A 27,467-nucleotide genomic window follows, 5' to 3' on the forward strand; every position below is an offset into this window, starting at 1 on the left:
TCTTCTTTAATCTCTTTCTGTCACTAACTGTATCTTCTATCCTCATGCATCTTCCTCCCAACACATTTACTCCTCAAATTCCCTCCCTCAGAGAAGCACAGCAGGATTTGCTGTTCTCTCTCTCAAGTCCCTATACATCTTGTTTTTCCCTTTTCTCCTCTTGGACGCTGCTGTTTCCAACCTTAGTCCCACACAACACTCTATCTGGCTTTCAGACTAAAAATATCTCCTTCTCATTTGTAGCTATGTTTCCCAGGACATCCAAAGAAATGTGGATAAATACTTTAGGGGGACTTTGCTGTTCTGCCATGCTGGTTTTCAGTAGCACAAATGGCCCATGACACCCTTGTGTATGACCCAGGCCATCGATTGTGTGTGAAAAGGAATTTAATCCTTTTTAATCTGCCTTTAATTGGATATTGTGGTGGTGTAGAAGGTGGGTTCACCCCACTATCACCCCTTGCTTCTTCAGTTTTGCCCTGAGTTCTTCGTACTTTACCCTCATTGTGTGCTGCTTTCATACAATACTCTACCAATATAAAGTATATTTGAATAGACAAAATGTTTGTTACCAACAGGCTGAAAAATCTTGTGACCATTTTTTGAATATTGGCATTATTAGAAAGTATATTATATGTTGTGAGAATGTTACAGTAAACCTTACAATTAGCTTTTGTGCAAGTTGTGTGTGTGTGTGTAATATGAACATTACTGAGAGTAGAGTCATCTAGTTGAGATTTGTTTGTGCTGCAGTGACCTCAGCATAAGATGAGCGCATTCAAACATCACTCTGAATTTTATAGGCCATGATGACAGTCTAGGAACAGTGTAATTTTAAAAGCATGCAAACAGCTCAAAGGAAGACCAGGGAGATCTGTTCCTTTTCTTTGTGTCTGCTTTTTTAAATGTTTGCTGTCTGTCTGTCTTACTCTCGCTCTCAGACACACACACACACACACACACGTCTTGCTCTCTCTTTAAATATAAATATACAGTCTACCATCATTAAATGATGACATTAATTTGACCACAATCAAATAAATAAATCATGCCATTTAAATAATGGGGAGAGGAAGCAGGACAGTAATTTTAAGGAGCTTTCTTCTACTAAAATAAACTAAGAAAAACGACTGAATGTTTTTGACCACTCATCCCTGTCACCTCAAGTCCAGTTGCCCTCGCTTCAACTTTTACTGGATAACCATGACCTGGATGACTGAGAATCTTCAAAGACCACCCCTCATATGGCTTTTTTTACTCCTTTGTTGGTGATTTAAACAATTTCATAAATGCATGAGTAAGGATCTCACCACAGCCACACAAGTTTTGACTCAGAGGAGTTGAGTTGTAACGAAGAGCAGGGCAGGTCACTGTCTGGGTGGGTGTGAAATTGGGAAATGAGTGGCTTTAATGACAGGGACTCTTCTTTTTTTTTGGTAAGAGCATGACCTTTAAAGGACCTCTCCCCTAATTATGGCCTCATTTACAACTAACTAAAGACAAGGGCTAATTCTATGGCAGCCATTAGGGCAGGTTTGATGGCTGCAACATGTATTGTGTTTAATGATGGCAGGCATTTGCATTTAAGGTTGTACTGGATCCCCTTTGTCCTGTTGTTACCTCATTGTTTGAACAATTTCACGACTAGCTTCACTATTGTTATCTGTCTGCCTGAATCTATTTCACTGTCCTGGTTGGTAGTTTTCTCTTCACAGGGAATTGAAGTTTTTGTTAGAGCTTAGTCATGTTAAAATACAGTAAATCCACGCAGTCTCTGTCATTTCATGCAATTGCAAATGATAGTTTATGTTTGCATGCCTCGTTTTGCGTTGTGTGTCAATGTCTGTGACACCTCCAAGGTGCTTAACCTAAGGTGAGGAGTTTCCACCTCTCGCCAACCTATACTTCACTGTAATTACTCTGTCTCTATTTCTTCAAAGCTTCAAAAGAACTGCGCACGATAAAGACCACATGAGCCATTAGCTGCTCTCTGATTATCTCTGTTTGTTTAATTAAAGTATGAATACCAGACTGAATGGGTCATCTCTGAATTGTGGATGTTTTATAAGCTCAGATGTAAGACACTTGACTGTCAGTCTTACAAAAAGTGGCTTGTCTATACATGTGGGGATAGTTGGCACACAAAAGGCTGTTACTCAACAATCTCAGTGCTGTGTCTGTCATTTAAGGCACTCAGAACTGCCTTAGATGCAACATGAACTTATCTCCCACAGCATATTAACAAAACCTGATAATGAAGGCAAAACTAGGAGAATGGATGTACTTTAGTTATTAACTGACATACTGTACGACATGACTTAAATATTAATAAATCTCCCCTTTTTTGATGCAGACTTCTAGTGTTGGAAGACACTCTGTCCGTATCTCAGGTCTCAGCAACATCGATTTCCGAGCCGGGTTTTCCAGAAAGCCCACCCTGGACTTCAAAAAGACCTCTAGTAGGCCGGTTCAAGGTCAGTGAGGTCAACCTTTCCAAATTGTAAAAGAAAAGGATACCACAGCTGTTGTATGCTTTTCCTTTCACCTGTTGTCTTCACTTATATCTTGTAGCTTTGGAGCAGCACAGAACACAGTATATTGTATTTCATGTTAACTTTCCAGGTATTCCCACGCACATCCTGCTTAACACCACTGGACTATCCCCTCCTGCTCGGGCTGACCGGCTAGAGCTCCTGTCAATCACGGGGGAAGTGATCAAAACTTTACCGATCCGTTACTACCCTGAACGCCAGCCATACAGCCTGTGGAACATCACTGAGTTTATTCCACCGAACGAGGCCTTTTTCCTGCGGGTGACAGGATACGACCGGGACGGTTACCTGTTCCAAAGAGTCTCAAGCGTGTCTTTCTCCAATATTATACCTGGTAAGCGATGCAAGGTTTGACTTGAATTTAGATGAAGATGTGAGTGATTGCTTAATTTTAGTGATTCACTTTTTTTGCTTATTCTTTCTATCCGTTCTTTAGATGCCCCTAAGGTGCTGATGCCAGCCACAACTCCTGGTTACTACCTCCAGAGAGGGGCTATTAACTGCCAGGTAGAGAGCCTGATCCCTTTCACTCTGCGCTTCAGCAGGGATGGAAGACGACTCGGGGTGGACCAACTTTTCAGGTAGGCAGAACTGTGGAGGAGCTGAAGCATCAAGTCCCAAGAGTCATATATCATGGCTAAAAGGCATGCTGTAAAGTGCATATTTCAATATATGCCAATTCCATATTCGTAAAAATGTCATTTATGCATGCTTTATTTTCTACCTATAGTCAGGAGAGCAACACATTTTTATGACTATGCCTTAACTGTGACATGGGATACATCTGTTAAAATCCCAGCCACCTTGTTAGCATTGTGGAAGATTATTTTAGCAACACATGGCCAGTCAGAACTTCAATTACATGCTGAGAATCCATGTCACTTACCCCTTTCATCAGTGACTCATGGTTTCATATTTCATACAAATCTGTTTATAAATTTTGAGAGATACTGTATCTCTGCAGCAGGCAGAAAGACAAACATAATGGACCACAGCCATGTCGTCCTTCCAACTCTATTGGAGCAGGTTAAACTGACATACTGCGTTTCCATCTCCACACTGTGAGAATAAATCCGAGATCATGGGATGAGTTAGCAGCAGATTGAATGGATTCAACATTATTCTCAAAAATAGTGAAGACAAAGGTATTGAACACTCATCCCCCTCCAAATCCCCTGTGACTCTTTTGATTCCAGCGAGTCTGACAGAGCATCGTGGGAAATAACCCAGATTACTCTGAAGGACGAGGGCGACTATGAGTGTATTGCTATCAGCAGTGCTGGGACGGGAAGAGCTCGCACCTTCCTTGATGTATCAGGTATGTAGACAAGACTGTCATAAGAAGTGACTTTACCAACTTATTTAGGTAATTATTTGATTATTTCGGATGCACTAATTCATTAAAACCGTTACACGCAGAGACACACAATGCAAAGTTGCTCAAAAAACAACTTTTGTTTACAACAGAGACATTTATTAACCAGGTCAAAATTAGCTAAAGTAAAAGGAATTTACAAAATATCGGACATGACATATTAAGACACTATTACAACAAGTCAGAATGACGCGCTACATAGACAGCAGTGTTGACTCTGTCAGTAGACTGTAGGCCTTTAGTTTATATTAATTAATAGTCCGTGCTGAGCTACCCTCCATCACTACATGTAATGAGCCAGGACTGTTATTGTACTGGAAGTGTAATTGGTGTGGGATGGATCCACTTGCAGGGCAGTGAGTAATTTTAAGTATCATTGTCTTTAATGTCCTGTATCATGTTTAGGAAATAACACTTAAAGGACACACATGCATATAGACACAAAATACCATGAGTGAAATGGTGCTGCAAGTTGAAGTTTATGTCATGCTCATGAGATTTACACTCACACACACACACACTCTAAATGTGGGTTTTACTGGGTCAAGGTCTCTTGCTGTGGATCCCATGCAGAGAACCTGCATGATGGCAGAGTTAATATAACGTTGTGGAAAATCTGACCCCAGTTTACAGCATGATGTTGTAATCCATGCCTCACAGCGACCATGTCATGGGATTTATGGTATGGTTTCTGTGCCTGATTTGTGAAGCAATGAACCATAGGCATGGTGTAAAATGAGAATACTTTTAAAGCTGTGAATGAGGTCCAGGCTGTGCACTGAGAAAAAGCAGTGTAGTGGTAGTTTAGGTGGTCATACTGTGGCTCAGGTGCATGGTTTCAGTGCAACAGCAGTGTAACCACAAATACTCCTAAATAAATGCATAACAATTTACGACCTCAAAGAGAGATTCTTAATCCAGGTAATAAAGGCTTGAATGATGATTTTGTGATGTCGAAGATTTATGCACTGACAGTTGGGATTATATGATAATTTATATCTTTGGTCTCACAACTGGGCAAAACAAAAATGTTACTTTTCGTTTTCCAAAATTCTCTCTAGTGCATTTATTTTTCAATCAGAATCCTTTCCATTATGAGACACCAGAACTGACACCACATGAGCCCAAGTTCAGTCAGTAAAAGTCCCCTTGTCCAAACTTTGCTTTCCAAAAAACTTCCTGCCCTGTGGAATTCACTGGAGCTCCATCAACATGATGAATGCCAAGCAGAAGGGAAGAAGGAGGAGTGTGGAGAAAAAGAGAGTGGGAGGTAGTTGAAAGACACTTTGTGAAACTGAAGAAAGCATGGACCTGTGTAATGTATGAGCGTAATGAACTCACAGTCCAAAGGTGCAGAGACAACTTAGTTTATCCAACTGTTACCACTTATAACATCTCTAAAATTAGGTGAAATTAATCCCTCTGAGCCGCAAATCCAACCTTTGTTTGTGGGCCAGTTGTATTCCTAACATAATGACAGGCCCCTGCGCTGTACTCTTGTACACACAAAAACACACACATAAAATCCATTCATCTGCCAAATTTATGTCATCCTAATCCCAAGGAGCTGCGCTGAAATCTCCAGCATCCTCCCCCTATCAGAGCCAAAGCCTCTGCTACCTCTCCCTCATCTTCTCCTTCTTTCCTCTTTTCCTTCCATTCCCCTTTTCCCTGCTTAGCTCTGGCTCACCTCTGAGAAAAATATTTGACGTCACACTGAGGCTTGAGGGATTCATGTTTTCGACATGGTGATGAGAGAAGAGACAGAGGTAGAGGAAGACAGAAAGAAATAAAACAAATGATGATTATTCTAATATGGGGTGTCTCACAAATTACATTTCTCTTGCATACAGCTAAGATAAGCTACACAGAATACCTGTATGCAAAGCCAACACACTGTAGGTGACAGCAGTGCGTTATATGAGGTTTACATATAAAATATTGCATGATTTCTACCACTGATGCTGGTGATGGAGGTTCCTATCAGACCATGGCATACAGACTGTGTGCATTGTGCAGTAAAATCATTCAATTTCTCAACTTTTTTTTTTTATGATCTACATGGTCTAAATTACAAGCGTTGCTGACCTTCTTGTTTTTGCTAGCAGCTGTTGTGCAGTTCAATTCTGCATTTCAGTGCTAAAAGTGCCTTTGCTGATCCTTCGTTCGTAGTTATTTCTGCAACTTATCAACTGCAGAGTAGACAATCTGCTTCCTGTTTACACTGGCAAACGCATGATCACATGACATGCGTTTTCAGGTGTGGTAGTGTTGACGGAAATTATTTGTGATACGGAGCTAAAACGCTGGTCCCGAAGGAGATTTAATGTGGACGTAACCTCAGTGTCACAGCTTTTTTTATGTCTTTGAGTTGCTAACACTTCAACAAAAGAGTGATGTTCTCCAAGTCAAATTCAAATACCTGTCAGACATCTGACTTTACAATAAGGTAGAAAATAAGAGGGAAAACAGATCTTTTTAATCATCCAACAGCTCCTCAGATTTACCTTGGAGCTGCTTGGAGGGTCACAGCCCCCAAGTTGGAAACGTTTGTTTTAAATGTAGTTTCAGGGCTTCTCTACCTTTGCACAAGCAAAATAATCAATGTTTGCGTTTTTTGGGATGAGGCTGACAATTTTGGTTTAAAAACTATTATAGACTTGACTCTAAAATTCAGCATTGTATGTGACATTGTGCCTCACTAGCACAAAATACTGTGTCCCTCTACTTACATAAGTGTCAGCTGGGAAGTAACCATTCACTCTCAACTTCCTGTTTAGCTTTCTTTATGATGTTAAGTTCCTGGCAGCTGCCAACAACATTATGCCCTCATCCTACAGAGCCGCCTCCAGCTGTCACCGTTGAGGGTAACGTAACCGTCACCCCAGGCTCCCGTGCTGTCCTAACCTGCCACGTGGTTAGCACAGTCAACTTCAACCTCACCTGGCTGAGAGGAGGTCACGATGCCCGTCTGGACCCACGGGTGCATGTCCTGGCCAACCTCTCACTACAGGTGTCCACTGTGACTCCAGATCATTCAGGCTGGTACGAGTGCATCGCTATAAACGAAGGAGGGGCGACTGCGGAGAGAATCTACCTCACTGTGCAAGGTGAGGAGACAGTGTTTGTATCTGCATTTGTTCAATATGGCTCTGTCGACTAAACTCTGAAGTGTGTGAGAAGTGACATTTGACATTGGAAGTCGTTGAGCTTCCAGAAACAGGAGCTACTAGGCTACAGTTGAGCTTATTTTAAATGAGTGTTTAATTGTGTCACTGATGTATGTATGTGTGCTTGCATATGTGTGTGAGACTTTGCCTATGCCTTTGACTATGTTGCCTGTCTCTTCTGTGTGATTTACACCGGGGGAACAGGACTCTTGGCAAACACAGCCTCCTCCCCAACTACAAGATCGTCTCCCAAGTGCCGCCACCCTTCTTCCCTCCCCAGCTCCCTATAATTCACCCTAATGCTTTATGGGATGTGTGAAAATTATTTATGTCTGACTCTCAGGCAGCACTAAAGAAGAGTTTTCCATCTGCGGACAGCTCTTATAGTCTTGTTCCTAACACTTCACTGACACTGAATCAGGAACACTTTGTTGTACAGATGGAAGAGAGTATCGCTGACAATCTGGCAACCACTGCAGCGCATGGGCCTGTGGCCGGCCAGAGAAAGGCGATGTATTACAGCCACTAAATTCACCATTAGCAGATGATCTCTGCCCGAACCTGCTGAGGTATAGAGAGTTTAGAGACAGCAAGCAAGAAAGGCAAAGACCTGTGTTTTACATAATCCAACCTGTCCAAATAAAACTCCTGTATTTACTTTGTTATACAACCATCAGTCCCAGACAAAGTTAATTCAGAGTCCATATGCTGCTTACTGTAGCCTAAATTCCTCTTTGTGTGTCTCTTGCCAGGTCTTAAAAACAAAATACCTTTACTCTTTTAAAGTAAAAGGAAATTGCACCATGTTACCTTAAACTGTTTTTTCTTGACCTAAATCTGTGAATAGTTCTCTGTGATTTTTTTACTTGGAGGAAACTGTTGCCTCTCCAAGGCAAACCTCAGTGACACAGATTGAAAAGTTGCAGGTTTAATACCAGTGCTGCAGACAGGTTTGGAGGGGAACTCTGTCATTTGGCTCATCTCACTGAGTGATAAGTTGCTCAGTTGACCCTAAAACATTTTCCCTGGTTTAACTGGAAATTTTTCATCTCCTCCACCTGTACGCCTTTTATTCATATCATCCTGTCACAGCTTTCTTTGTTGTTCTTTTTTTAAACCAATTTCTTACTGCTTTTTCAGTTCTTTTCTGCCATCTCTTTTTTTTCTAACAGCTGTTAGCAAGCCCTGGGGGTTTCCTAATTACCCTCTGGTCAGCCTCATCCTAGTCATTAGTTTCACTTTGAAGTGAGTCAAGTCTTCTGACGTCTCACAACACTTGGACAGAACACAGTGGAACTCAGTGCATTTCAACACTAAGTTGGCTAAATTTAAAAACACATCCCATTCCTTTCATTTTGGGCTACTGTCCACAATGATTGCTCATGTTAAATGTCAGTATATCACACTATTCAGGTGTTGTCATGAAGTTGTATTTATGTGAACTTTATCTGACATCATAATATAAAAAAATAGATCTTATTGGCATCTCATCACAGCAGCACTGGAGCGCGTGTTTACAAAAATGTGAAATATGTAAATGAGAATAACTCCAGCAGATGACTGAAGGAAGAAAAAGGAAAGATGGAGCAGGTGATCAGTGGGGTGCCTAAGACAGGCTTCTTAACTTAGATATTAAGGTTGCTGCTGAGTCAGGGTAGAAGCTCTTTTTTCCTGAACTCTGAGGGGTCCTTCCCGCCCTCAGGGCACCATGACCTCGCAAGAAAAAGAGGCCAGAGAGGAGAGAGCTTGGCTCAGATGTAAAGAAAAGAAAGGGGGCCTGCAGTCCTTATGACTTGCCTACTTTTGACCTTGTCTGTGTTATATGAGCAGCACTGTACAGGCTTGGGCACCACTGAGATTAAGATCAATACAGTGGCAAGTTGAGGTATTTGAGTTTGTTTTCAGGGTTGTAATTTATCAAAGTACTGCCTGTAAATCTATTGGCATTGTCTGGTAAATGTGCTGTATTTCTTTCAAAATGTGGCATCCCTGATGATTGAGGGAGAAACATCAGAACAAAACTAAACATTCCTTCACACCTACTGTACTTATGTGTGTCTATTCAACCTTTTTGAATTGTGACTGCTGGCCCATCATCACCCCAGCGCTCCCTCTCATCCAACCGGCTGACACTCTCACACAGTAGTTTATTGATGGCATGCAAGGAATGACAGGTTCACCTTTACTGTCTTTTGATCAGGGTAAAAAAAAAAAACTCACAAAAGGGAGTTTTGTTGTTTTGGAAGTGTTTTGTCTCTCTGTTGAGACGACTAATTCTCACATTGTTTTTTCTACATGTTGGAAAGCTCAGGGACTCTGGAGATGATTTTAGCTGTGGGAATAGAATAGAGACAACACACCCTTGAAGGGATGAGTTACACATCATGAATCAATTGGAAAATCTCCCCTAGATTCCACAGCTTCTCAGGGTCTGGATTCAATATTCCTCCCTGTTTTACCAATAAAGAGGAAATGGGGGTGAAATATATGCCGTGAAACATTATTAGTTGTAGTAACAGCCATCATTCTTCCTGCTACAGTGACAATAAAAGTTTATGCTCTGTTTCAGCTTGTGGCTGAGTTTGAATTCCTTCAGCGTATAGAGTTCCCCACTTAGAACGTAAAGGTCCAAAACATCAGCATTACCTTAGGTATATTTAGATGTAATTGTGTACTTGTCTAACACAAAACCAACTTCACAGCTCCAAATTTTACCTAATAACTCTTTTCTTAACTTACCTAGCCTTGACTTTTTCAAAGAATCATAGGCTGATTGATTGAATGAGGCCAACATGACCATTACAGTATCTTCAGTGAACTGAGATTAGATGGTGAGGGACTGATCTGGTGAATCATCAGCAGATTCACCGGCATTTTATCACTCTCTCCTCTAGAGGTGCCCAGGGTTTCAGTCGAGCCTCGGAATCAAACCTTTACGACAGGAGATGAAGTGAGGATCAGGTGCTCTGCCAGCGGTTATCCTCCACCCCGTCTGGTCTGGACCCACAACGACATGTTCATCATGGCATCCAGCAGGTAAATTAATCTATTTTCACATAAAAAAATCTGATGACTGTTATTAATCCTAATTCAAAAGTGTGGGAATGTGACAGTTTTGAAAGTTTTTAAGATGTAGAAGAAAAGGAGTGGTTCCTTAAACCGGTTAGGATGAGTGTTGTCATTTGATCTGTAGTGTTTAAACTGTTTAAGCTGAAATCTGAAAGCTTAAAACCATGGTAAATGTGTTGGTGTTTGTGTTTTATGATATTACAATAATAAATTAGAATCAGTATTTTTAATCCTTCTGTCGATCTCCAATGTGCTGAGATGCCATGCTTTGTGTATCTTACATGTTCAGACACAGGATGACTCCTGATGGCACGCTGGTTATCAAAAACATGGGGAGGAAGGATGGAGGGGTGTATGGCTGTTTGGCCAGCAACCAGGCCGGGACAGACACAATGACCTCCGCCCTCACTTACATTGGTGAGTTGCACAACTCTCACACATTGAACTGGAAAAGAATAATACATGTGCAAAAATAGAAACATGGACTGTCCATGTGGCATCCATGTTCACAAACAAGCATCATCATCACCTCTTAAAACTCTACTCTTCAAGAGTTGCAAAAATAAACTAGTTAAAAATGGTGATTACATGAAAAGCATCAAATAATTGGAGTTGCATGATGAATCCATAATCACACAATAAAAGTGATATGTCACTCACAGATGTACACTGGTATTATTTCATTTTCATCTGCTGTGTCTGTTGTGATGTGCTGACAACATCTGCAACAACTCTCCCTTCCCAGAATCTCCTGTGGTGACAGTGGCATTAAGTGAGATTCTTATTGGCATTGGAGAAACCACAGTGATGGCCTGTTCAGCATCTGGAGTCCCTCAGCCTGAGATCTGGTGGTACAAAGGTAACACGTTAGAAGACAAAAACAAACAAAACCTGTGAAACATTATGAAAAGCTCAATATGGAGCTGGGATAACACCTCATTTGAATTACACAAACACTCAATTCTTTTTTTCATGCAAAAGAATTGAGTGTTTTTTTTAGTATTTGCTCATTCAGCCCAAGTATAACACTTATTTTTTTAAGCGGACAACACTCCATTTTTGTGTTTGTTTGAATATCTAGATGATGTCCAGCTCCATTCATCATCCCTCTTGGAAGTAGACACGCTGGGGGGGACGCTCACCATCAAGAAGACCCAGAAGGTTGATGCCGGAGACTACAGCTGTGTGGCTGTCAATACTGCTGGCAGGTCGTCAGGAAAGGTCTCTCTGGATGTAGGAGGTGAGAGTGGCACCTAGTGAGTTGCAAGGTTAGAGCAGGCAGTTATTGCAATTTCATGATATCCAGCTTAGACCCTCATCCCACCAGCATGTCCTAAGACTTTTTTTTGTCCATATTCCAAGCTACTAGAAACAGGTATTTTCTTCTTTTCTGGACAGTAAAATTTAGTTTAAATGTAACAAAGAACCCAGACAAAAGCTAAGTCTTAAGGGGGATTTCAGCTCTCTAGTAGCTTTTAAGCAGCTGGGAAGGAGTGAACTCATGCATAGCTGTGAAACCCAGCTCTGGGGTAAATGTCCATAACCACTAGAAAAGTGGAGAGTGTGCGTGCATTGGAATATTTATGCTGTCACACATGCTTTACACCAGAGGGATAGAAGCAAAGAGTGAATTAAGAGTTAAACACTTTATTTGAAGCCTTAAACTTTAAACCGTTAATGAATTGGTTGTTATTGCTCAGAATGATACAAAGGCTGCTTTGGTGCTGTTAATGAACGATACCTTTGCCAGACCAAGGACAGAATGTGTCTGGTTTATATCTAAACAAGGTAACACATGGGTGTGTCAGTATTTACGTATGGTTAACAAGATGGACTTTTGCACATGCAACTCAACACAGAACAATGACTACCCAGACATCTGTAAATCTGGTGATGTTGTGCAAATACACAGTTTTATTCTTGAATGTGCACATAGCTCCTTACATCTGGTCCTAGAATCAGTGAAAACCTTCAAGTCTATATGATTGACAGCTTGATTGTCTGCAGAATGCAATGCAGATGGATGGTTACCCTCTAAACTTCTTTACCTTTGCCATCTTTAACCTCGACCGCTTTAGCCGCACCCAAGTTCATCCAGGCTCCATCAGACGTGGCGGCTGACATAGGCTCCAACGTGAGCCTGCCGTGCAATGCTCAAGGTTACCCTGAACCACAGGTCACCTGGCGAAGGCAGGATGGGTTACACCTTTTCAACAGGTCCCGCACACATGGCACTATTACTCAGAGGAGGGGAGGCCTACACATCACCAGTGAGTTATTAGTTAGATATGTGCATATACATTGAACAAGTAAATGCTCTTTGTTTACACCTTAATGTCCCTTTAACTGTCAGAACTGTGGGTGGAGGATGAGGCGGTGTATATCTGTGAGGCCCAAAACCACTTTGGCAGGATCCAGTCCCAAGCCAGCATCACTGTGACTGGACTGGGTAAGAGCTCCGTTGATTGATTCATTACTTTTAAAATCATCAAGGGGAAAATGATTTGCATACTTTAAATTTAAGGAATAAGACACATATGAACTGAAAAACTACTAAGAGAGTTGTCTCCCATGAAATGCTCTTGTACTTCAAAGACCACTCTGTGTCCCAGAAAATACATTGAAACATGGCTGCATTTCTTTTTGCAAAATAAACATATTTCTGTGCATGTCTTATCATTGTAAAAGATCATAGTCCCTTTCCATGTCCAGTATATTTTCTAAAACAACATACAGTACATACAGTATGGGTGCCCATGTCTTTCTGTGTCTTTGAGCATGTGTGTGTTTTTGTTTCTGTATTTACACGCGAGTGTGATTTCATTAGCACATTTCGGTGGGTGTGTTCGAACACATGTGTCTTGTTAACCACTGTTTCTGTTTCACTGTTTCTCTACAGTGGAAACACACTGAGCACTTATATGTGGGCCAAAGGTTAGAAAACACAGACCCACCCAGATGACATATATTGCTGCCCCACTGCCCCATTTCCCTGCTGACAGTGCTGTCTCAGAAGACACATACACACCCAGTATAGAGGGACATGTACATTAGTTTCTGTTGGACTGTAAAGGAAGCAGAGAGCAGTATTGTTGGTGTATTAATGGCATGTTTTAGTATTTGCGTGTGTGTGTGTCTGTGTTCTCAGGCATTTCAGGGTGGTCATTTAATTCTCCTTGCCGACACCCTGTTGTCTGCCATAGCCCCCACGGATGACATCACCATTGTCCCTGTAAACACAGCCGAAACTAGTACACAAAAGGGATATTACATCTCTTTGAGAGTGTGTGTGTTTATGTATGTGCTGTGTATAAGTACGTATATGTGGGAGAAGAGAGGGGTGTTGTCGATGTTTTTAACAGCTGTGGAAAAAGTATATTGTATGTGTTATATTGTTTATAGCAACCAAGCATTCCCAATTACAGTACACATACTAACATTTAAACATGTGTTTCCTTTGAATCTTTCCAGTGGAACAGACCTTTGGACATAAACCTGTTAATTTGTCTTAAAATATTAAGATAACAAATACAAGCACACTTTTTTTGTTCACACATCAAATTTCAAATATTTGTTATGTTTTCTGCATTTTATGATTGAAAGGGATGTGAGATTTTTTTTTTTTTTCGAATGAACTGGATTTATTGGTAAGGTTCCTTCACTTGTGTGCTTTATGTGACACAAAGGTACTTGACCTGTTTTTCTATTCACAGAAGAAGCTGCTACCCACATTTTGCAGATGTCAACTATATCAAATAGCCTCAGAGGATTTTTACAGCTCCCTGTTAATATGAATCTACTTAATCATTTATATAAATATCTTGCTATCATCTTCTCAGACTCCTTGTTTTAAGCTCACTATAATAGTTTTCATGGTGTCTGCAGTCTTGCCTGTCATTGCGATGAGTCCAGCTGTGCTCAGTGTGATTGAGGACCAGCAGATGACTCTGCCCTGTGTTTTACTGGCTGGCAATCCGCTTCCTCAGAGGCAGTGGCTACACAACTACGGCCTGGTGAGGACACAGAGAGGACATTCACAGTTTGTAGATATCATGCATGCCTTTATTTGCACCAACTGAGTAAAATAACCATGCTTTAAGTCAAACCCATCGAACCTATGAATTGTCAGGTAACATCAGACCAGTACATGACAGTGAGGAGGGACGGCAGTCTACATATCGACAGAGTTCGGCTGGACGATGCGGGCGACTACACCTGCTTGGCTGAGAACGTTGTTGGGGCCACCAACCATACCACCACCGTCAACGTTTATGGTAGCGTGCACCAACACATACAAATCCAACTGCACCACCATCCACAAGCATGCATATGCACAAAAATGTGGAAGAACACAGTTGCTTTGTCTTCTGATGTTTGTGTGTGTCACTGAACATGTCCCATTAGCACAAACATAAGAACACATGTAATATCTCAAGCACTGGGGAGATGTGATACAGACTTGGTGTTGATGCACCACACAAGAGAAGCAGAGGCAACCAAATTAAAAAGCTCCTTTTCACAGTCTGCCATTAAAGGAAAAGCACAGGTGTAATTAATAACTGTAACAATGGCCTCAGTCTGCTCAGAGGAGCCAGTTCTGGTGCTCTGCTATTATGCAACCAGGCCATCATTAATATTATTATTTACACCTGTGTTTTTCCTACTAGGACGACTCTAAACATCCTCTGTGAAAAGATCCTATTGTAAATGTTCCATGAGATATGTAATACCCCATCTGGCTTTTCTTTCTCTTTTATTCTCTTACCTCCCCCATTTTTTAAGGCCCTCCTTAAATGTCTGTTTTACAATGTAGAAGGCTCTTTACCTCATGAATAGGATTATCTTAGAGTTTGCGGTGAAGCCAGGAGCAGCTGAGGATAATGGTATAATTTGGAGCACAGTCAGAGGGAAAAATGTGTTCTCCATTTATGCTAAAGTCCGTCATTGCCAGAATCAACCAACTTAAATAGGAAGCCTCCGCAGCGTGTATGTAAAAGGCACTGGCTCTTTCTGTTCCTGAAATTAGGTCAGTCTAAAGAGCTTTCAAAGACAAATAGAAGACCACCAAGTAATAATGGTATAGTGTACATTATGTTTGAGTTTGTTGTTTAGTAAAATCACATTTTTCATTTCCAAGAAGATTCTCCAAGCCTCCAAGGGCTGATCTTTTCTGCAGATTCCCATGATCGTAGAAAAACAAAAACAAGAACGAGACAGAAAAAAATAAAATAAAATAAGTCATTATCTGTTCTTAATACTCTTTGGTCACTTAGACTTTCTCCAGATGCTTTTGAGACACAACAAAAAAGTGGTGGTTCTACATACAGAGACAACCAAATACACAATCTACAAGATTCTATAAATATTGATGAAGCACAAAAAACATATAAACCTAACTGTGTCTTTCTTGTCTACAGTGATTCCTACCATTCAGCATGGCCCTCAAGTATTCAGCACAATTGAGGGAACACCCATCTCTCTGCCGTGCCGTGCCAGTGGAGTTCCTCCCCCAGACATCACCTGGGCCAAGGTCTGTACTGACATTATCTCTCCATGTATAAAGGCCAGTGTAAAGGCCAGTACCCTTGTTGTTATGGTGTACTGATTTCCTTCTTTGCACCCATCAATAACAACAGAGAGGTAGAGAGAAGCCACATGAAACAAGGATGTGAGTGAATCAAGAAGAAAATTCATATGAAATGTGAACCAGCCAAGACTCTTCACCTTGCATCACATTTTAGCCAAATCTCACTAGATGAGAATCCACAGCATGCAGTATCAGGATCAGAATATCAGCTTTACTCACAAGCTCCCAGCCATGCACAGATACACATCTGGACTCCTCTTTTATAACTGAATGCTCTTAAGGAGCCTCATTTGGATTGGTAATGTGTAGTATTTGTATTTCTTTAGGGAGTATTGTGCAGTATGGGGCAGCGATGAGCTCAACCTTTCAACTGCAGGGGAACAGGTCCATGTGTTGTTTTGCGTCAGTAATCAGGGCTCACTCCGTTGATGGGCTCTGTCAAGACATTAGCACATGATAGGAAAATGCTTGTGTGTCCGTGTGAGGGTGCACATGTGTACCTCATGTGCTGCACCATGAAATCAGCTCTACCTGCGTCCATTGGCTTGAACAGGGTGCTCAGCCTTTACATGTGCACTTTTGTGTGTTGGTGTGTACCCTAAGCTTAGTTTGTGTATGTGGGCTGCCCCTCCCTCTTTTCCATCTTTTGCACTAGCTTCTCTGAGTTGTAAAAGCATTGCTGTTAAAGTGAACAGCGCTACAGGGACGTATGAAACTAGATCCTGCTAAGTTCTGCACCAGCTGTTAAAATGAGATTTCCACTGATTCCTTCGCTGTTCTCCATGACATTGATCAAGTAAAGTTAGTCGTTTCAGATACAAAAGGAAAGTCAAGATATGTCACATTCCCAATGCACTGAAATCACTGATTGTATGACTATTAACATTCACAGCCTTTTTTTAACAGCAGGGAAGAGACTCAAATCATAAATTTAAGCACACTTAGTAGGTCAAACCACACATCCTCTCTAGTCTTAACTCTCTCTTGGTCACCATGTTAAATGTTAATAAAGCTGAGTTAATGAAATAAACTCTGGCCCCTGCCCTTTCCCTGCTGTGATTTGTTTTGTAGGGTGGGGAGCTGCTGTACTTGGGTGGTCCTGCTTTCTCCCTGGATTCCGACGGCAGCCTTCGCATTGCTTCGCCTTCTGGAAATGAGACCGGAGAGTTCATCTGCACCGCTACCAATGCTGCCGGCTCTGCCTCCAGGAAGGTCCAGCTCACTGTCTATGGTAAGCCTAATCACCAGCTAAAGGCTGCATCAAGTCTGTACAAAAATAAAGGAGCAAAATTTGGAATTTCATGCCAACAAATTATCACAAAATTTATTCTGAGACATTATTACTGTGATCATTGTAACAGCCTCTACCAGCTGGCAGACTGCAGCACAAGTTGTGTTGCTGTTGGATTTTGCTAGAAAATAACTTCACATCACAAAGATAGATGACATTTTTTGATGCCAGATGTCATTTAACATGTCAATGAGAAGATCAGTGTCCTCAATCTTATAACTTTCTAAACCTATAATACACAGTCACTCACAATCATGCCCACTTTTGATTGAATTGAGGTGTGTGTAGGTGTAAAAATGGGCTCAGCTCGATTTATTTTGTTCACTTCCTCATAATTTCCTCTTGTGCCACTTTTAATATTCACTGCTCAGCCTCTCCGATCACCTCTGTGTTGGTGGTGATGAAGGCAGTGTGTATTCAGAAAAGAAGGAGCCAGATACAATACGTGTCAACTGCCATCTGCTTTTTGAAGTTCACTAACACAACTGATATCCAACACACACTAGAAATTGTGGCTACACATATACTAGTGGTAAATGCAAAATTATATTTTCTGTAGCCTAATAACTGATCACTCTCCAACAATTAGTTCTGGTTGATATTATTTAAATCTCTCCCCCCTTTAAAAAACTTTTTATTATTTGAAGTTGCCAAATATAATGGTGGTTTGTCTGGTTTGTTTCTGTTTGTTTGACTAAGTATGTATGTTCAGTCCGCCCTAGGTCCAGTGTTGACGGTGCTGGAGTCTCAGCAGAGCCTATGAGGATGTCAGTGGTTGAGGGTGAGGATGCCATTTTGCCATGTGAGGTCCACAGTGTCCCACCTCCCACCATCAGTTGGGCCAAAGAGAGGCAGCTCATTTCCCCTTTCTCTCCCAGGTAAAACACACATATAGCACCACACACAATGCCCATGCTTTCCCCTGACAACACCTTGTACATTGAGGTATTTTCTCAGTCTCCATTAAGTAATGTACACACAACATAACTAAAGCAGAGCCCCAGCACAAACAAAAGTTCTTGCTACCTTAAGATACACAATTCTAAATGAACATTTAACAAAATCCCAGTATCTTGGCAGTAATGTTGAAGTGAGAGTTGCATTTGTATTTTATAGACACTAAGAGAACCTCTGTGGTGTCTTGATTGCTGTGCTGTGTGTTCGTTGACTCTTCATAACCTGAGGGTATAATTTGTGGTTTTTATAAGATGACTGAGTAATCATACTCTTCTCTGTGATCTGTTGTACCTACTGTGCTCCTGCCACAGCAGCTGTAATTGTTGTTGATGGTGGATTAGTAAGAATTACTTGAGTATCTGTTTACAGTAATGACTGAATAAGTCATTGTGTGGAAAAAAATACTGTGTGTGCTTTTTTTTTCATTTGCACGCTTTGCAAGAGTTATTGCATTCATACTGTATCATTTTACAGTTTATTGCTATGTTGCCATGTGTGTGTGTTCTTCCCAGGCACACTCAACTTCCCTCTGGCTCAATGAAGATCTTGGAGACCAGAGTCTCAGACAGTGGACTGTATGTGTGTGTTGCCTCCAACATCGCTGGCAACCTCACAAAATCCATTGAATTGAGTGTTTTGGGTATGTACAAAAGATCACCAGTGGAAAAAAAGAAGGAATCAATCATTGATCAGAAGTGTAACTTTATCCTCTAATTTGAACATGGGAGGTCGTGTTTCTCAGGTGAACTGGTCAATTTATTATGCCAAAGTAAATTTCAAGGTAATTTCCAATTACATTATGAAAGATATAATCATCTGGGCCAAAGTTACTAATTGGATCCATCCATTATTTGGTGTAGCAGAAAAGCATTTTAAAAACAGACAGACAAAACTATGTGTTCAATACTCATACTTAGTCATACTTTCATTCTGGATTACATAATTGACAGCAGCACACAATAAAGAAACTTAACTTCCAGGCTGAAGTTCCTGTGTGGTGGATGAAATGGCTGGACATACTAAATCTTGTCTTTGTCCTGTCCTTGTCCTGCAGTGCCCCCCAGTATACAGGCTGGCCCAAGGGTAATAAAGGTACAGGTGGGTCACCCTGTGGAGCTGCCCTGTATGGTGAGAGGAGTTCCAGAGCCGACTCTGACCTGGACTAAGGATGGTAAAAGCTACCCAGTGTCACATGATGGCAGCCTAGCATTGAGAAATGTGGGACTGGATGACGAAGGAACCTACACCTGCACAGCCACCAACACTGCAGGCAGAGACGAAGCTCGAGTTCAGCTTCTAGTGCAAGGTTGGTTTCAGTTAATGTCTGATCCTGCTGAGGTGCATTTTTTTCTAATACAAACAGTTTGAATTGTACATGACTGTTAAATATCAATGAAACCAAAGGATAAAAATGTACATACCAGACTAACTGGGAGCAGATGTTAAACTGTACAAAGCACTTTTGATTTTTGAGTTTAATGAGTAGCTGGATCTGCAGCTCAGAGCATTTTGCACATACCTATGCACGACATACAGTAGAGTATGTGCAGATTGGCACAATACCAGACAAGTACTACTCTTAAGATACATGCACATTTGTTACAGATGCTTCGTATTAAGTATTTGTCATTGATTGATTGTGCTTTCAGTCCCCCCAGTGGTAGAGGTACTGGAGCCCCCCTTCAATAGTCCCCTGCAGGAGAGAGTTGCAAACCAACGTATCGCCTTCCCCTGCCCTGCCAAAGGTACGGTAATATTTCCTCCAGTCACTAAATATTATGAAGAAGAACAAATAATTGATCATTTCTTTATCCCATTTGGACACATACTTACATTTCTATCAAAAGTAACGTTTGGTAATACTGAGTAAGTTAAACAATGTTAACATTCTGCTTTAAATGCACAAGTTCATTGCAGTTTTGTCTCATGCTAATAGTTTGGGTTTCCTGCTATTTTTCCCTGCCTTCATCTCTCCTCCAGGTCTTCCCAAGCCAGTGATTCGGTGGTTGCGTAATGGCCAGGAACTGACTGGTAATGAGCCCGGTGTGTCCATCCTGGAGGACGGCACGCTGCTGATTCTGGCCTCTGTGTCCCCGCTGGATAATGGAGAATACGTCTGTGCGGCTGTCAATGATGCTGGATCCACTGAGAGGAAATACCAGCTCAAAGTCAATGGTCACTGGCCTGTTCATCGAGTCATATGCCGATATATCAGTGTACTTCTAATTGAACGTTATATGTAATAATCTCCTTTGACACCTCCACAGTGCCCCCAGAGTTTCGTGACAGTGAAACGCCAGGCAACGTGTCGGTGGTCCTGAACCAGCCAGTCAGCTTGGTGTGTGATGTCACAGGAAGTCCAACCCCTGTCATCACCTGGTACAAAGATGAGACTCCTGTAGGTGAAATTCAATTGAATATGTTACTATATGTACATTTATATATATTTTTAGCATTTATAAAATTTTTATCTTTGTCAAAGGTAAATACACAAATCAAAGACACAGTCAGAGAGATTAAGTAACATGCTGCCGTATAATATAAATAACCTATACTTAAACTGTGGGCTACTACTGTAATTCATCTACAAGGATAAAAGTAATGAGAAATTATAATGACCTTTCCTTTCATGTATTAATGAAAGTGCTCATAAGAACTGAATGAGCTCTAATCACAGGGTACACTGTCCAAGAGAACAGACTGTAAACCACAGTGGATCCTGTGTGTCTGCATGTGTGTGTGTGTGTGTGTGTGTGTGTGTGTGTGTGTGTGTGTGTGTGTGTGTAACAAAGATATTCAAGGCCAGCTTTGGTGGCAATATGCTCTAAACTGTGACGTAATAATTATGATGAATTGATATGAGAACAGGGAGCATGCACACGCTTTGCAATAACATCCCAGTTAGTTGGCTGCTTTTTGTTCCCTTGGCTGCCTTATTAATTTTTCCTGCAAGGCACACATGGGAAAATGAGAGCGTTTACTTTAATCTGCTAATCACAAGTAATCTAAATCAAGATGCGCTACTCTCTGAATGTTTTTGGCTTTGAGCAATAAACTGTTCATGTTTTGTACACATTTTACAGACTGATTGTTTTTTAAATTCTGCCTGAATAATAAGCTGCAGCTTTTTTGGTTTCGATCCTTTTATCTCGATGTTGTACAACATGCCCTGTAATTTGCTGTCTCTCAGTAGTTCCTAAACTTTAACATATGTTGTTGTTTTTGCTTTTGTGTTTGATTTAATTTATTAATGTTGATCGACAGGTAGTTGCTAGTAACAGCGTCCAGTTTCTTGATATGGGGAAAACCCTGAGACTACTGAAGGCAGCCACAGCAGACGCAGGCAGCTACAGCTGTAAAGCCATCAACATCGCTGGCAGCACAGAAAAAGACTTCTTCCTGGATGTACTGGGTGAGCAATGGTCAATGGCAACTCCAAGAATCACAGAGAAGGAGCTCTGTCCAGAGTTGTGGACACACCAAACCTTAAATTAATACCACATTAAAGGAAAACAGCTTTAAAACCTTTTAATACACAAAACCAGCTATGTATGACTTTCATTCGGATGGTTTTCTCATTATTATTAGGATGTTAAAAAGAGCCTGCAGCTGTAAGAAATACGATTTTTCTGTTGAGTTGTTTTGTAAAGAAGGATTCTCTCCCTTTGTGCCACAGTCCCACCGACCATTGTAGGGTCAGGCACTCCTCGAGATGTTTCAGCCATTCTCAAACAGGAGATCAGTCTTGAGTGCAAGGTGCAAGGAGTGCCCTTTCCTACAATTCAGTGGTACAAGGACAGGAAGTAAGTGCCCTCTAAAACTGAGGAATGATCAAACAAGATGGAAAACATTCCTCCTTCAACTTCAACTCTTTCCTCTTTGCCAGGCTGGTGTTTCTTGGTGATCCCAATCTGGAGGTCACCAACAGAGGTCAGATTTTGAGGATTAAAAGTGCCCGTCTTGGGGACCAGGCCCGCTACCAGTGTAGTGTCATGAATACAGCTGGAAAACAGTCCAAGGACTTCAACCTCAGTGTCTATGGTGAGTGTGCATTTGGCAAACCTTTGGCAGTCAGCAACTGCGTGCAAAGCCTACTCTTTCAACTGTAAATTTATATATATATATGTGTTAATACACTAACGTTACCAAATACAGCCACAAGATTTTGTTGTTTCTGTGCTGCTGTTTCAGTGCCTCCTTCCATCAAAGGAGGTAACTTAACCACAGAGGTCACAGCCCTGCTGGACTCAGTGGTAACACTGGAGTGTGAGGCACGTGGAGTGCCGCTTCCCACCATCACCTGGTACCGAAACGGAGAGGCCATCCTGTCCAACCGACAAGCTCAGTATGTGGAGCGAGGCCACTACCTGAAGATCCCTCGTGCACAGGCGTCAGATGCTGGTCTGTACACCTGCAAGGTGACCAGTGTGGCTGGGAGTGCCGAGAAGGCCTATGAGCTGGATGTTTACTGTAAGAACCTGACACCTGATTCTTTTTCAGTGGATTGTATGTCAGTTTGAAACAAAAGCTTTTAGAAACTCGTTTTAACAATGATTTAGAAAATCATATTAAATCAGAATTTCCAATTGTTGGTACTGAGGAACTCCATGTTCCTCAGCTCCTATTGTCTTTGTGTTTGCAATTCTTCCGATGTCTGTTGTTGAGCTCTGAAGCTTATTATTGTATGAATCAGAGCTTTAAGGCATTTTGTTTCTCTCACAAAGCATAAAGACATTTGTTGCAGTCAAGAATAATTTTAAACAGCTGTGGACTCTTGGTAAACAATTTAATAAAAATAATCTTTTATCCCTGAAGAGCACAAAAATAGATAAAGGATGAGGATTTGAAACAAACAGCAAACAGGTTTTACATGTTGTTTCCTGATGAAAGGCTGAGTGTCAGGCTGAAAAGCTTGAACTTTCTTTTTGTTCTGACCCCCCCACCCTCCCCCCACCCCTTCCAGTGCCTCCTACCATTGCAGGGGGAGATGACGGGCCAACTGAGAGGAAAGTGACCCTCAGTAAGTCTTTGATCCTGGAGTGTGAAGCAGGGGGACATCCTCCCCCCTCCCTCACATGGCTGAAGGATGGCGTTCCTGTGCATGATGGTGAAAGTGTCCGAGTGCTCGAGCAGGGAAAAAAAATAGAAATCCTCTCGGCCACAGTCTCAGATACGGGGCACTACGTCTGCGTGGCTACAAGCATCGCTGGGGAGAAGGAGGTCAAATACGACGTCAGAGTTTTAGGTACTGAAACCCAAACATGTCTTTGAAGTGGTATATCCATCTAGAACATTGACACTAATATGCACCGAACATACACACACTTTTGTTTTTATTATTACAGTGTCACCACCCAAACTAACAAGAGGGCTGTCTCTATGCATCCAAAAATGCTCAGTACATTTTAAAATTTTGAAAAATATATTTTTTCTAGGAAGAACATTTGATTTAGCCTATGCTGAAAACACATCAGACGGAAAAGACTTCATAGAGGGTTGTTACCCTAAGTGGCCACAAGTGTGTTCTCGCTGCTACGAGCCAGGACATTTGTTTAAGAGGATCTAGGTTCAGGTTATTATTTTTTAAATCATAAATCAGAAACTACCCTGATATGCATTCTGAGTGTGGCTTCAAGTGGGACTTGTTAAACCTCTTGCAGTTATATTATTTGCTCTTATGTATTATTGCCTCTGAGTCCTACATTATGTTTTCTTCTGGATGTGAAACAGTTTTCCTTTCCTTTCCTAGAGTTCATGTAGAACTGCGGTGGCTGTAGCACACTCTCCACTGTTTTAATCTATTTGAGTAAATCTAATTTCTCAATTAATTACCAACAACTACAGACTATCGGGTGTAGTTTATTCTTTGAGTAACTGTGAAAGCTGAGAAAACATTGCACCGTTGTCGGCAGGATTCGAACCTGCGCGGGGAGACCCCAATGGATTTCTAGTCCATCGCCTTAACCACTCGGCCACGACAACTCATGTGAAATATGAGATGATACTGCCCCTCTCTGCTGAGCCAGTTGTTATCTACACCATGTGTGCATTCTACATGGGAAACCGACACCTGCTACTTCACTGTGGCTTTGCATATCTGACTGATATGCTCACATGTAAACCTTGAAGATACCAGAGTATTCAGTCAGAGGAGCCAGTCAGAGGATATGATCTTTTCATCCTTAATCTTCTCTGATACTCTCATTTAAACCAGACTGACACTTGCTGTGATATTGTATAAATATTGAAAAATAGCTCTCATTTCATACTGACATGGTTTTCCTGTCTCATATAGATATATGGAAATGTCAGTTTTAAAATTTAAAAATACTTTTATTTATTGTGGTTTTCCAGAATGTAATGTACTGAAATATTGTCTCTTAGTTCCTCCTTTCATTGATGGAGCGGATGATGTGACAGACAGCACCGTGATACTCAACAGCCCTTTGGAGCTGGAGTGTGAGGCCACTGGAACACCTGCACCTGTCATCACGTAAGATCTGCGCAATAGACACAAATGTATACACTCATGCACCCACGCAGGTATTCATTGTAAAAGCTGTTATTTTCCAGGTGGTATAAGGACGGAAAACCAGTCAGACAGGGTGAAGGGCTGCGGGTGGCAGCCAGTGGTCGGCGGCTGATCGTGTCCCGTGCTCAGGTGTCTGACACAGCTCGTTTTCAGTGTGTGGCAACTAATGAAGCCGGAGACCACGAGAGGGACTTCAATGTGGTTGTCCATGGTAAAGCATTTAAATACTTTGCAATAGAATTAATAGTTTTTAATTAAAAGTTTTTTGGCAACAAAACATCTTAATAGTTTAACACATGTTCTTTCTTTGTAATAAATGTGATTTATGCTTTGAATGCAACCCACAGGGACTCTCCCACTTTGGGTAAATACTACTCTCTGCCTTTATGTAATTTCCATCTTCCTGATGAGCTTTTGTAAAGTGTTTTTAAGGGTATAAGTCTATTCTTTGCACCTCTCCAGTTCCTCCATCCATCCGTACCACTGGGCCTGCTGAGCGGTCAGTGGTTCTCCACAAGCCCATCAGTCTGGGGTGCATCTCCAGTGGCATCCCTCCTCCAAGCATTACCTGGCTTAAAAATGGCCGACCTGTTGACACAACACAGGAGCACCTAAAGGTTGGTTGGTTGAATATGAATTTGTTCATTTTGATATCTCAGCTTCAGGTGAACCAGACCTCTGACATGCACCAAAAACGTATGTCAGAATGTTTAATTCTCACTGAGTTTTACTTGAGTTAAAAACAGTTTAGCATGCTTAGTTTTTTATTTTATTTTAATGAGTCATTGATTGGTGGTGCTTTGACTTTGATCTGTGATGTTTTTACCTGCAAATGTCTGCATATTGGGTCATGTGACTCTGTAACCTTGAGATACAACAAATAGTTTCTCTTAACAAACTTACAAACACTGACATGTATTATACACTTTGTGTGTGTGTGTGTGTGTGTGTGTGTGTGTGTGTGTGTGTGCACATTTGTATCCGTCACAGCTGGAGTCTGCAGGCAGAACACTGAAGGTCACAGAGGCAAGACTAGAGGATTCTGGGAAATACACCTGCTTGGCCACCAATGCAGCTGGTGAAGCTCAACAGCACATTCGACTCAGTGTCCATGGTAACGTAAAGATAAACACAGCACTCTCTCTGAGCGTTTCCCTTGTCTCACTCTAATCCCTGGTTTCTGTCATGCATCCTTCTGTCTTTGTTCTGTGCCAAGGGACTAGGAGGAGACATGAGAATATCATCTAACGAATTGTTGTTCTTGTGTGTAATACTTTGTGTGTCCCTCAGAGCCTCCCAGTATCCCCCACTCTGGAGAGATCATCAACCAGACCATCCTGTCAGGCTTTCCCACTGAGCTCGAGTGCAAGGCCACAGGCAGCCCATTACCTGGTAAGACAGCTCACAAACGTCCTCCTCTGCCCTGCTGTGTTCGCTCACAGGCTGCAGGGCGTAGTTTCCCCTCACCACTCTTTCCGAATTGGCTATACTGCTTCTCTCCTTATCTTTGACCATTAGTGGAGCAGCAGAAAATTGATCTCAGATGACTCCCCACAGGCAACTTCACTTTCTTCCCATTGCCTCTCTCTCCAGTTAGACATGCTTTACAGTGCAGCAGTTCAGTGCAGATAAACAGTCGCATTCCAGTGTAAATTAATATTTTGAGTTGTTTCTACATTTTTACAGCAGGTGTTGCAATCCAACAATCTTATACAGTACCTGTGAAAATATTTCATCCAAAGTCTGGTTTAAGCTCCACTGTCCCAAGCAAAAACGTACAGCTCTTGTTTGTCAGATACAAAAAACATGAAAAATGACACATAAATAATAATCTTCTGCATCTTCATAACATCACTGTGTGCTCACTAATTTCACAACCAACAAACAGTCAAACATTAAATTCTATTACTTGTCAATGAAGCGTAAACATTAAAATTGGAAAAATACTTCTCTCTGCTTCTGTGTTTTAACCCCTCCAGACCTGTGAATGGTTTGCTTACTTTTCTGAACATTAAAATAATACATTTTGAAGCTAATTTAAGTTTATATGAAGCACATATCTGGGACAAATTCTGAGAATTCAGAGATCTGCTTCAACTGTAGCTGCACTCCAACTATTATTGCTCTATCTATTATTCTGACCTGAATTTTACTTGTATTATACAATGTTTGAATTTTGATTTATTTTCCCTTCTGATGTCTTTTAAATGTCATATTCATGCATTTTTTTGCTTTGAGTCAAACACTTTTAATTACCTTTGTGCTTCAGCTATCACTTGGTACAAAGATGGCCGACCTCTGACAAGCGCAGCTGGGGTGGCTCTGCTGAAGCGTGGCCAGGTGCTGGAGATTGAACGGGCTCAGCTGTCTGATGCTGGGATATACAGATGTGTTGCGGTCAACCTGGCTGGAGTTGCTGAGATATTCCATAGCCTGCAGGTGTTTGGTGGGTAACTTTTCTGTCATTTTATACTTTACACAAAGATTTGTGAGATAAATAATCATCACAGGAATGCCTCCCAATAATTAGAAGATGACTAAATGACGCACAGTCAAAATGCACTTAAGTTATCCACCTCATCCAATGTCTATAAAACTCCAGCAGCATTGCTGAATTCCACTATATCTGAATGCCATCACAGATGTATGTAATTATTATTGACCATTTCCCTGTCTTGTGTCTTACAGTGCCCCCAGTCATCTCCAGCCGAGGTGGAACAGTAACTGTGGTAGTGAATGAAGCTGCTAGGCTGGAGTGTGAGGCCACCGGTGTTCCTCTGCCCAGCCTCACGTGGCTCAAAGATGGCAGCCCTGTGGCGAGCGTCTCACATGGCATACAGGTGCTGACGAATGAGCTAAATTAATGATTCATGTTTGAATGAAGCAGTGAGATATTTTTTTCCCACGCAACTTTGATGTGCTTAAGTCCAAAAA

General features: G+C 41.4%; 1 protein-coding gene and 1 non-coding gene across 7 annotated transcripts in view; one reads left to right on the forward strand and one right to left on the reverse strand.

The window, feature by feature from the left end:
* Positions 1–27,467, forward strand: part of hmcn1 (hemicentin 1) — an 87,591-nt gene that overhangs the window by 30,807 nt on the left and 29,317 nt on the right. For all 6 annotated transcript variants that reach the window (XR_011692094.1, XM_071486216.1, XM_071486217.1 and 3 more), the window contains 33 exons: positions 2,354–2,474; positions 2,623–2,886; positions 2,989–3,133; positions 3,749–3,870; positions 6,768–7,037; positions 9,992–10,133; positions 10,456–10,583; positions 10,912–11,025; positions 11,248–11,406; positions 12,245–12,436; positions 12,520–12,615; positions 14,052–14,179; positions 14,296–14,440; positions 15,584–15,696; positions 16,825–16,984; positions 17,757–17,922; positions 18,514–18,641; positions 19,056–19,307; positions 19,651–19,746; positions 19,982–20,176; positions 20,269–20,399; positions 21,266–21,413; positions 21,678–21,804; positions 21,888–22,042; positions 22,193–22,471; positions 22,965–23,246; positions 24,386–24,494; positions 24,575–24,744; positions 24,996–25,150; positions 25,524–25,647; positions 25,824–25,925; positions 26,803–26,979; positions 27,222–27,373. Coding sequence is in view for 5 of the 6 variants with exons in the window: in XM_071486216.1 (XP_071342317.1) it covers positions 2,354–2,474; positions 2,623–2,886; positions 2,989–3,133; positions 3,749–3,870; positions 6,768–7,037; positions 9,992–10,133; positions 10,456–10,583; positions 10,912–11,025; positions 11,248–11,406; positions 12,245–12,436; positions 12,520–12,615; positions 14,052–14,179; positions 14,296–14,440; positions 15,584–15,696; positions 16,825–16,984; positions 17,757–17,922; positions 18,514–18,641; positions 19,056–19,307; positions 19,651–19,746; positions 19,982–20,176; positions 20,269–20,399; positions 21,266–21,413; positions 21,678–21,804; positions 21,888–22,042; positions 22,193–22,471; positions 22,965–23,246; positions 24,386–24,494; positions 24,575–24,744; positions 24,996–25,150; positions 25,524–25,647; positions 25,824–25,925; positions 26,803–26,979; positions 27,222–27,373 (5,247 nt within the window). In the remaining variant the exon portion in view is untranslated. The remainder of the gene's footprint in view (positions 1–2,353; positions 2,475–2,622; positions 2,887–2,988; positions 3,134–3,748; positions 3,871–6,767; positions 7,038–9,991; positions 10,134–10,455; positions 10,584–10,911; positions 11,026–11,247; positions 11,407–12,244; positions 12,437–12,519; positions 12,616–14,051; positions 14,180–14,295; positions 14,441–15,583; positions 15,697–16,824; positions 16,985–17,756; positions 17,923–18,513; positions 18,642–19,055; positions 19,308–19,650; positions 19,747–19,981; positions 20,177–20,268; positions 20,400–21,265; positions 21,414–21,677; positions 21,805–21,887; positions 22,043–22,192; positions 22,472–22,964; positions 23,247–24,385; positions 24,495–24,574; positions 24,745–24,995; positions 25,151–25,523; positions 25,648–25,823; positions 25,926–26,802; positions 26,980–27,221; positions 27,374–27,467) is intronic.
* On the reverse strand, positions 23,902–23,983 carry trnas-aga (transfer RNA serine (anticodon AGA)). Its single transcript has one exon. It is a non-coding gene; the product is annotated as a tRNA-Ser (tRNA).

The sequence above is a fragment of the Trachinotus anak genome, unplaced genomic scaffold, assembly GCF_046630095.1.
Source record: "Trachinotus anak isolate AG129_WGS33_773 ecotype Australia unplaced genomic scaffold, CSIRO_AGI_Tana_v1 ptg000010l, whole genome shotgun sequence".
Taxonomy (NCBI): Eukaryota; Metazoa; Chordata; class Actinopteri; order Carangiformes; family Carangidae; genus Trachinotus; species Trachinotus anak.